The sequence below is a fragment of the Pomacea canaliculata genome, linkage group LG3 (assembly GCF_003073045.1).
Source record: "Pomacea canaliculata isolate SZHN2017 linkage group LG3, ASM307304v1, whole genome shotgun sequence".
Classification (NCBI taxonomy): Eukaryota; Metazoa; Mollusca; class Gastropoda; order Architaenioglossa; family Ampullariidae; genus Pomacea; species Pomacea canaliculata.
The window spans coordinates 5,280,893-5,291,715 of NC_037592.1; the positions used below are offsets into that span (position 1 = coordinate 5,280,893).

General features: G+C 42.2%; 1 protein-coding gene across 1 annotated transcript; it reads right to left on the reverse strand.

Annotated features, from left to right (window-relative positions):
• Positions 1-1,993: 1,993 nt before the first annotated feature.
• Positions 1,994-10,248, reverse strand: LOC112560637. Its single transcript, XM_025232594.1, has 4 exons — positions 9,733-10,248; positions 6,223-6,576; positions 5,697-5,926; positions 1,994-2,045 (listed from the first exon to the last, which is right to left on the reverse strand). Exons 1-4 carry the CDS (start codon positions 9,743-9,745, stop codon positions 2,007-2,009), a joined length of 636 nt encoding a protein of 211 aa, XP_025088379.1. The 5' UTR covers positions 9,746-10,248; the 3' UTR covers positions 1,994-2,006.
• Between the last annotated feature and the right edge of the window lie 575 nt (positions 10,249-10,823).

Genomic DNA, 10,823 nt, shown 5'->3' on the forward strand with positions numbered 1-10,823 from the left:
TTTACCAGTAAGTTTATTTTGTCTCCCTCTATGATTTCATGAGGATCACTATACAAGCACAGGTTTTGTGTTTTTAGTGGTCTACATGCACATCCTTATTATATCCATCTAAACATTTTCTGTTAATTAAAAAAATTGTCAATAGACCTGCATCCATAGTTTTGCTTTGTCATTACTTTTAAGACTAAAAGTAATATTTTGATTTCAAATACATTTTTGAACAGAGTTCTCAGCAAAGTTGATGAGCAGAGCAAAACACTACAGAATGTAGTTCACAAACTGAATCAGGTCACCCTGCTTCTTCAAATATGGGGAAAGAGGAGCTGATGAAGAAAGGAATTAGAACAAAAGTGGTATGTCATTTAAGTATAATGTGTTAGTACTAGACACCTTTTTTAAATGTTACCTTTAACTTTAGCTAATATATCAGTTAATATGTATGTTATGCTTTACAGTCTTGATAAACCATTTAACAAACAGGCAGGCATAGCATCGGCTTACAGGTTAACTCTCCTGACAAGAATGTGTGGTCAGTGTAATATTTGTATTAACAAATAATACACATTTTATGAAAGTACAAATAATGTAGTATTTTATATGCATAGATTTTATTTATAAAATAATTCTGTCACTTGCTTTTCATGGTGTCAAAATGAGCAGTCTGTGTGTCTATTAACTATGACCACTAAAATTGTTTTACTTTCATAAAGATAGCTTTGATTAAACTCTTAATTAACTTGGTGATTTGAGTCACTTAATGCCATTATTTTCTCTGAAGTCCCACTAGGGTTTATTTAAGAGACTGGGTCTGGTTTGTAGCTATATTCATCATGCAACCATTGATCCTCATCAGTGGAGTAGGGTTCAGCATTATATCTTAACTTACCCAATCAGTGAATTAATTTATTTTGCATTTGTATTGTAGTATTTACATGGTGGAAACAACTACAGATTTTTTTAACAGGTTCAGCACCTCTCGTGCACGGAGAATTTTAAAAACGGCTGCTTTCTTCAGAGTTGGCTCAGTGGAACCAAAGGGGAAAAAGTTTCCAGTCATTTCAGCTGAGAAGTATATTAATTGGTGCGTAGTTTTTGTTTGGTTTTGATTTCTTTGAGGTGTACGTCAATATGAACTTAAAAGGACAAAGTTTCCGAACAATTTTAAAAAATAGTGAATCTAAGTATTATTTTCTCTACATTTACAAATTTATTATTGTGTACAATAGCATTTAAGTCTACCTTACAATTTCTATTTGTGCACAGCTGCAGTCCAAGAGACATGGATTGAGGAATGATTCGAAGGGTGATGCCATCTAATGGTGAGTGGAATTACAAAATGAGTTTGTCAAGTTAAAATTATTAATGTGAGCTTGTTTTATTCTTCGTGGATTTATTCAGTAGGCCTATTTACTTTACTTTTTGTACTAAAGATTAATTGGTTACTTTCAGATATTATCCAAAACTTCTTATACACACAAATGGCCATCAAGACATTACCGTTTAAAAATCTTTTTATTCCACTCTTGTTCAAGTTCTTGTAATCTCACTAGTAATTAGTAGATTTATGAAAGCTTTAACTCTTTCTTTACACAAGGCTAAAGGCGGTCAAACCCCCCTGTACGCATGAATTTACCCTTTTTCAAAAAAATTATTAAAAAATAACTAAACAAGATAGAACAGCAATTTAAATTGATTATGACAGATCAAAATGTGTAGAAGTGGAACAATTTTACCGTAATCTTGCTTGTGAACTCACTTTTATGATAATCCAACCAAAATTAGGTATATTATGTGAAGTTTGGAAAATGTTTTTTTTTTACACATTTCAAACAAAAAATTCGGGAGCAGATGAAAACCATTTTTGCACCATTCGTGGCCAAATTCTCCTTCATCTGAAAGCAGGAATATCCTCTGGGATGTTCTTTCTTTTGTTATTCGACGTTTCAGATGCATGATGTTCACAATGTGTACCATCGAAAAGGACAGGTAGTGTAGAAGGTTCCCAGTCACTTAATCCCCAGACACTTCATCCTCAACGCTTCATCCTTAAATGAAATTTTAACTATAAAAATTATGAAGCCGGCGAAAAATTTAATTGAAATTCAAATAATTATCTTCATATAAACATCACAATAAGTTTTACAATTAAAATAAATATTGAAATACATTAATAATATTTAAATCATGCTATTAACTTCAACGTCATTTGAACATCTACAACATTAGTTAAAGTATTTTAATTGTAAAACTTGTTGTGATGTTTATATGAAAATAATTATTTGAATTGCAATTAAATTTTTCGCTGGCTTCATAATTTTTATAGTTAAAATTTCATTTTAAGGTTGAAGCGTTGGGGATTAAGTGTCTGGGGATTAAGTGTCTGGACACCAGTATAGAATATCGGCGAGACTTTCGTTCAAACATACGTCCTTCATCATGTAAGGGAGATAATTGTATTCATAAAGGCCTAAACTATCTTATTTATTAAGTTTTTCTTTTAAACCACGAGCTGTATAGGCCTAAACAAAATTACAACAATGCATCAGCCCAATGTGAATACTGCATAACAAGTGAGCGGCCACCTGTGTTGAGTGCATAAAGAAAGAGTTAAGCTTTCATCTATGTGAGAGGTTAGTTCTACTTACACAGCAAAAATCAAAATGTGTAAATACATTGTAACTTTTTTCTTTTCTTCTACAGGGATTCCACCACTCATGGATCGATTTTTGGTGTCATATTTTTCTATCTTTTATGTAAATTGTTTGACTTTATGTTATAAATAATTATTTCAAAAATAACTTTCATGGGGTAAAAAATTATTGACTGTAATTTTTATGTAAATAATTGGATGAATGCTTATGTTCAAAAACAATTTTAATGCTTTAAATAATGTAAACTGTTAAAATAGTTTTTTGTTGTAAATAATAAATTGTTTAATGATATCTCTTGCCTACTATTTATGGGTTGTGAGGAAACGAGATTTTGAAAAGCTGTTGAATGTTTTCTTCATGGTGTGCAAGCCTGTGTACCAGTGTAAGTAAAAGTGAGAAAGGGTGAGGGATGCAGCAAGAGGGGAGTGGGAGTTGGAGTTTGATGGGAAAACACGACTTCTCATGGGTGATCGGTGGGAAGGTGGTGGGTCTTTCGTGGGAAAACATGGGAACCCGTGGGAATTCCCTAAGAGGTCCCCTTAGGGTCCCGCCTCCAAAACCCGAGAGGGACCCAACTTTCTTCCCGAAGAGGTCCCATGAGGGACCCAAGAGTTCTTGCAGGCTGGGATGATCTAAAAATAGACGGTTACCTAACCTAAGGATTTAAGGAAGAAGAAAGAAGGAAAAGACGATCAGACAAAACACTCATCGAAGGGACAGAGCAATATCCTGCCTCGGTTGGTAAACTGATAGATTGGTTATGACTGCTAAATTGCCAGCATTAGTTTAATTTGTAGTTCCTGTCGACACGTGCAGGCTAGTGTTTCCGGTTGCTATGGACACCGTGCTCCACGTCATCGTCAGGCAGGTGCGCTGTAGAGACAAGATGGCGCGGGGCTGACATGATACTCACTCACACAACTCGTGACCATTGCCAGACTTGAGATCGTAGAGAGAATTCATTTCTCTACGACTGTGGTGGAGGCTCGCAGGCTGTCGACATGTTGCTGTGCCGCTGATGGCTGGCTGGTGCCAGAAATAGAACCACTGCGACGAAAATAGAAGTGTACTTGGCATCTACAAGTACACGAAATGCAAACTGGAAAGACGACACCTTTCCCTTTCCTCCCCGTACCTCCTTCCCCTCCTTACCTCCTTTTATCTCTTTCCCCATATTTTGTAGGTTTTAACCCCTACTATACCGCCTTCCCTTACAGCCTTGAGTTGCAAACACTTCTTGCACACAACAACAACAAGCGCGTTAAAACAAACAAGCCTCGCTCCCACTTTAACAGCTCTCTCCACCGACCTAGGTGGAACAAGAACAACCAGCACACCTGATCCTCCAAGGTGTGTCTCCCTTAGTGCCTGGGGGCAGTTAAACTGCTTCATCTGAGCTGGTAATGAATTTTGAGAGCTGCCTGAAGGTACATATTGAGCAGTATCGCCACACACGTGACAAAGAAACTTGTTTACACTTATTCACTCCCCCCTCCATCTACGTCACGAGACCGTTCTTGGCACGTGGGTGGGAGGGACGGTGTGAACAATGCAAGCTCCTGTTTCTCACTTCGATACATGCAGGTATAGGGTTCCAGAGCTGATCACTCACCAGTAAGGTGATAACAGGCAGACAACAGGCAATGTGTAGGTACACAACAGGTGCAAACCAGGTAGATAGCAAGTCTGGAACAGGTAGACTACACTAGTGTGTTGACAAGACATGGAAAGGGCAGACAGCAGACGAGAAACTAGTTAGTACACAAAAAGTAAAACAGGTCGTCAGCAAGGCCTTAAAAGGTAGGTATAAGGTTAGGAATAAGCAATTAAATGCTTCAGACATATTCTGGTCTTTCTGGTCGTTGGCAACTCCCACCAGATAGTGCCCACTTCTTTCTGAGTAACATCAAATGTAATCAGGGGAGGTGGTAGAGGGTCTCATTTCCTCAGTTGTTAATTTTTTTATCGATTCACAATTAGCTTCATCAAAGAAGATCTAATTGAAATGACTGGGCCACCCATCCTGAAGGTGAGAAGTTCAAAGACACCCCCTCCCCTAGAAGAAACACGCAGAGAGGAGGTCCCCCACCATGCACCTTCACACAACAAGGATGTCTGGCTGCTGCAGGAGGCAGCTACATTGTCTTGTCACCTTTAGTCGCACTCCCTCCCTGGTCACAGTAAACATCATCGTAGGATCGGATTGCATGAAGGTCTAAAAAAAAAAAAAAATAAAATAAATCTTCACTTCCTGGTCTCCAGTTTGCTGACTTTGGTGGCATGAATGGTGGACTTGCCACCTGAGACTGCAGGCGACTTCAAACTGATGTCCACGACCTCAGCAGGGCCCAGAAACTTAAACGTTTGAAATATGATGATTGTTTCGGGTAATATAGAAAATTCTTCCCTTTTTCTTTCTAGCACAGTCACTTCGGTTCTCTTGTACTTTCAGTTTTCTCTCTCTCACACACACACCTCCCCATCTCACTCACAATTCTCACATACTCAATCTCTTGCTCTTTTCTGTTGTCTCTTTCTCTGTGTATGTACGAGCGTGTGTGAGAGAGAAAGAGGGAACAGATTGAATGAGGACTTCAATGGCTGTTGTGATGTTCACTTAGGTTCAAGTTTCATTACTTGACCTCCGGGGCAAGAAGGGTTGCAGGAAATGGTGCATTAGCAACAAGAAACGATAGTAATGATTTGTTGTCGAGGAACAACCGGCTCCGTAATAAAAACACACACAGACGCGCGGGTCTCGAGCTGTCATTAAGCTGTCACGTGACCACGTACACCCGAACCTTACACAAAGTTCACTTCTTTTCCAGGGTGGTTGCTTGGCTCCACCTCTTCCCCTCACATGCTTTTTAGGCGCGTTTATTGTTTCCAGACAAGTGTAGGGTATCAGAGACCACCACAGTTTGACTCTAACACACACAGACACGTATTCTGTTGTGTTTTAAACTGTTCACCTGCGCGCGCTTCTGTGTTTGTGTGTGTGTCGGCGTGAGTGTTTGTGCGTGTGTACGTGCGTGTCTAACTCACCAACAGATAGTAGTCCTCAGCAAACAGCCAGTCCCGGAGAAAGTCCAGCTGGTCCCTGGGCAGTAGATGCCGCAACCTGTCCTTGTCGCTGACCCTGTCCACCGCCACCTGCAGGTCAGCCAGCAAGCGCGCGACGGGGGCGGTGCCAGACATGCTGCATGTGCTGCCTGAGCGAGACCTCCAGCCACTCGTGTAGTCGCTAGGGTCCACGTGCAGGTCCAGCTGCGAATCTGGGCGGAAAATGTCAATTAATTAAAGATCGTACAGACTTGACCCCGCGTGTTATCTCTGTACAGTATATGTATGTGTGTGTGCTAGCCTCGGTTAGGGCAAAAAACGAGATGGAAAAAAAAGAAAAAAAAATTGTGAGAGAGAGAGTGAATGAGAACGAGGATGAGGAGACGGAAGGACCAAGTAGGTGGGGGAGAGAGAAAGTATAGAAAGGGGTAAATGAGGAAGAAAAAAAAAAAAGGAGAGAGAGAGAGGAAGGGATGCTCCCTGGACGCAGACGACACGCTGCACTCACTGGCCATCAGTCCATCCACCTCCTGCAAGGCGACTGCCAGGGCATCACTGGCCCCGAGCATGGATCCAGTGCTGGACATCCGGATCCTCCGGAGGCTCTTGCCTTCGCCACTGACCTCGGCGCTGACCTGACCCGGCGCGTCGCGCCACTGGCGGAGGTCACGGCCGTCTCCGCGGCGGAGGCTGCCGGTCTGCGGCACCTGATGCAGCACCTTGCGGTCGTCGCGTCGTAGCGAGCTGCTGTCGGAGTACAGCCATTGGCGGAAGCCTCGGTCCTTCGCCTCCTTGCGGCTGAGGCTGTTCTCGGCGTTCTCCCACTGCTGGATGCGAGCCTTCACCCCCGGGCTGTCCCACCCTAGTACAGATTAAAATACTGGGTTTTTTTTTTCTCTCTCTGATCATTCGTAATTGGTGACGTGGCATTAAGTACAACGTTATGTAATTATATATCAAACAAATACCGCAGCAAAAACTGTTGTCAGTGTGCAGAACCCTATGGTAAAGTGATTGTCACCAAGACAGGGTTGTGGGTTCAGATCTTGCTTCCGGCAGATACTATTATTTATTGAGTTTGTTAGTGGATGTGGTATGTTCGCAGGGCTGGACTAGCATGTCGTGATGTAGTCTCAACTAGACTGTAAGGAAAAGACTGTTGCCGGTGACATTCCATCGAACATTCTGTAATTGTTGTGGGAACATTTGGGCAAGAAGACAATTTTTTTTACAGATGATAAAAAGAACTGGTTTTATTGCAGCAGTCGGCCTCTGTCGAATTTTAGTAAAAAAAAAAAATAAATAAAAATAGAATAAAGATACTTTGAGACCGTCTAGATGTCGCTAGTCGGTGTGAAAGCTTTGGCTTCTCTTTGGTGTCACTCCTGTAGAGAAAGGTCGTGCCTTAGAAGTCACTCGATGAGGCGAAAGAGTCTGTTAGCTCTCATTAAGCACCTCTTAAACAAGATTTAAAAAAAAAACAGCTGAGCATCTAGTGACCCCGCTGTGATCTACGAGACAGCAAGAAACGTGTGTCTTTTTCTTGGGGGTAAAGTGTATGTAGGTAGCTATATAGCTGCCAGGACCTCGGCACCTTAGCCACGCCTTCAAGTGTCGGCTAGTTTCAGACTGTTTCCAGCTGTCGTCGAATTCGCGTTTCCGTGACCTGAGAGTAGTGAATGTGTTCTGACCCACAGCAGCGACACAAGGGCGAGAAGTCCTAGCGAGGTCTTAAAGGTACAGTACAGGCTGTGACGGCGGTGATAAGGCTGTGACGTGCTGTGTGACGTCAGCGAGGGACAGGAAGTGTCGGTCATTGTTAGGATTTGAACTCAAGTCATCGGTGGTGTGTCGTTAGTTGGATTAGTGATAGCAATCAAGATGGCTGTGAGCAATGTCCAATTATACCATGTCATCAGCTGACACTGGGGTCGAGTTGACGTCATCGGAGGACGAGAGAGACGAAAGAGTCTGGTGTAATTTTTCTTATTGAACACAACATCCTATAAAACATTCAACTTCTTCCACATGAACAGACACGAAAATAAACGAGATTCAAACTGACCCTACTCTTTACGAGATTCTAAGCAGTTTTATTTTGCCTTTACAATCCCTTTAAGTCTCAGCGACATCAGTCCCCCAGTCCCCCTCCCACACAGCGACTTGCAGGAACTAGGGCACGTGTCGTCCAATGCCTTTCGTCTGTTGATTCGGCGAGAAGGGAAGTACCAGAAAGAGGGGATGAAAGTTCTTGGGGCATTTCTTCAAGCTCCCTCCACCACCTCCGAATATTCTGTGGGAGGTAAAGGGATCGGGGTGCGGGTGTCTCGATACGGTTAGCGCGCATTTACGCCGTAATTGAGAATAGAAGCGAAGTCTGGTCAGTCATGGTGTGCTGTCCGAGCTGACTTTTCGCGTTTTGAGTGGGAAGGGGTTCTCTGTGTTGCTGAGGACAAGCACATAATATTATTAATGCTTCTGGTAATACTCAATCTAGCGAGCGAACGTTAACGAGTGCTAATAATTGCCTAGAACGCTCATGGTAATGCGAAATCTTAGGTAAAGGACAATGCCTAGAATGCTAATGATAACGTCAGCACAGATGGTGCTAATAGCAATGACAACATGCGAAGCCTAATGATCATCTAGCAACAGTGTTCTGAATGCGTGTAAAAAATAAATAAATAAATAAAAGATATGACGCGAAGTCTCAACAGGAAAAGAGAAGGACTTTATAGTTTGATTTAAAAAAAAAAACTAAAAAAAAACCCCAAAAGCAAGAGACTTTAAAGAATTCACAAAAGAAATATTGAAGTAACAGATAACAAGAAAGTTAAAGGTTTACACAATCTCGATCCTTGTCAGTAAGTGAATGAGTGTCAGCCCACGTGTACCTACTTGCCTGCTTACAAGCATTGTATAATGTATGTAGGTGCCTGTGAGAAAGGTCAAAGCGGGTCATGTTGTTGCTGCAAGTTTGACTACCCCAAGAACAATAAGAATTGGCCCAGGGTCACCTAAGTACTGCAGTCCAGGAAAGGTTGCTGCCTGTCCGACATGTCTGTGCTCTGTCGGAATGGCACAGAAGGTCGCAGTTGTGAACATAGAGAGGTTCTGCTCTCTCTCTCTCTCTCAAACCAAGATTACTGAAATATTTAATCTAAACCTAAACTGACGTTCTAGTGCCTCTTATCAACTATTCACGAAGATAGCATTTAACTTTCTTAAGAAATAAATGTTTGGTAGCTGATGGTTCAACGTACATGGCTTCCAATAAATCGGCCCAAAGAATGATACCGTTGTACAATTATTTTACTTCTTTTTTTATGGTTTGCCTTTTCATCATTTTAGTAGTCTGGTAGGTTAGCATAAATTCCTGTTTTGCTTATTTTGACACTCGTCACACACAAACACGGAGGGTCAGCACGTGCGTGCATGTTTTTGATGAACATTTTGGGTGCAGTCCTGTCGCTTTTAGTAGCTTTAAATAAGATGAAAGCTCGCATTACTTTTCTCTGGCCTCTCAGGACAGTGTAAGTTCACCTTTCATCCAGCAGTCTCATCCCAGCACACTGAAACTTCATCTTGCGGTGAAATGTTCTCTCAAGCCTCCAAGCAGGTGGCGGGGGGCATAATTAACTGCAAGCAGTGGGCGGCAAGGAAGATGGAGGGAAATCCCCATCCTTCTCATCCAGAAACTTTCCCGAAATCGTGAAACATCAAGAATCTATTCAAAAATCTTTGTCATTTGCAACATTAACGCAGAGACTAATGTTTCCGGTGTACACCTTATAACCAAGATGCAGGTAGACAAACAAAAGGTACATGACGTAGGCTTCCGCAAGGGAGGCAGCTCGTCATTAGTTACACTTGTTTATTGTTGCACACAAAACAACTCAAAAAATCAAAATATTTTTGTAGTCTCAAGAATCACTACTCTAGCTATGCGGATGTGATTCTTGGGTGTTATGAGAAAAACTAAGCGAACAAAAAAAGGGATAAAAATCGTTCCTCTTACCTCTTGGGTCCATTCTTAGATTAGTTTCTCCAGCAGAGCTTTAAAAAATTTTTTTTTCAAATGTTGTAGCCGTAGATCGCCTGCCAGGTTGGATGTGCCTGCGCCGAGCAAGACCCACAATCAAAATAGTGCCAACCGCTGTAGACGCCAGCACTGCACGTGGTAGTCGGTCTCAGCATCGTGGCTGGCCGAGGAAGAGAGTTTCCTCAAATTACGGAAACGAATTCTTACCAGAAATCTTGAAGTCTTCCGGCACGAGGACGGGGTAAGGGGAGTGGAGAAGGGTGGGGAACACTCTCCTTATTAAAATAAGCATCGAGTCGCCCTTCAAGCCATCTGAACAGCTCGTGCTTGCTTTTTTTTTTCTTTCTGGGCCACAGATGGAAAGTAGGCAACTCATTGACAAGTACTAAGCATGCTCGTGGGCGCACTGGCAATGCTACTGTTGTTAAATGGAAGTCAGTTCTGTTTACTGCCAGTGTGAGTTCAAAGAAGCCGGAAGTGGGGAATGGGGGAGGGGAACGACTTTGTGAGGGATGTGAGTGAGCACGGCTTACGGTTACTGAACGTCGGATTCCAAGAATGCATCATCATCATCAATCATCGTCATACATAAAGAGAGAGAGAGAGAAAAAAAGAATGTCGGTATGTTGCACTGTTGACGACTATACTTTTTTTCTTACTTTTAAAAGAAGGAAAAAAAATCCTACACAAGACCGATGTCGCCTTCAGCGACACGAGTGCACCATTAGTGCACAAGACAAGAGGAGTGCAGATGCCGACGGAGACAAACGCAGTAGTAGTGATCATTGAACCGCCTCGTTACCCCACCCCTACCTCCGAGTGGCACGCGCGAGCATGAGAGAAAGATACATCAAAGGCTGAATAATATGTACGTCCGCCTTTCTGAAGAATTCCTCTGCCAACCATTTCTCATCTAAGGTCGTTACTCCACGGGGCTTCCGCGTTTTTTTCGTGCTATGATCCACGATATATGAGTTCACCAGGTCATGGCTACTACTAAAGTCTTCCTCTTCCCGGTCCACGTCATCGGAACGTGCGGATAATTACTCTGTTGTATGCAAGTCCAA

Coding starts and splice junctions, on each gene's coding strand:
- LOC112560637 (XM_025232594.1), bottom strand. Junction 5,927..6,222: donor GGTGGATGGACTGATGGCCA/GTGAGTGCAGCG, acceptor TTTTCCGCCCAG/ATTCGCAGCTGGACCTGCAC. Junction 2,046..5,696: donor CTGAGGACTACTATCTGTTG/GTGAGTTAGACA, acceptor ATTTCATTTAAG/GATGAAGCGTTGAGGATGAA.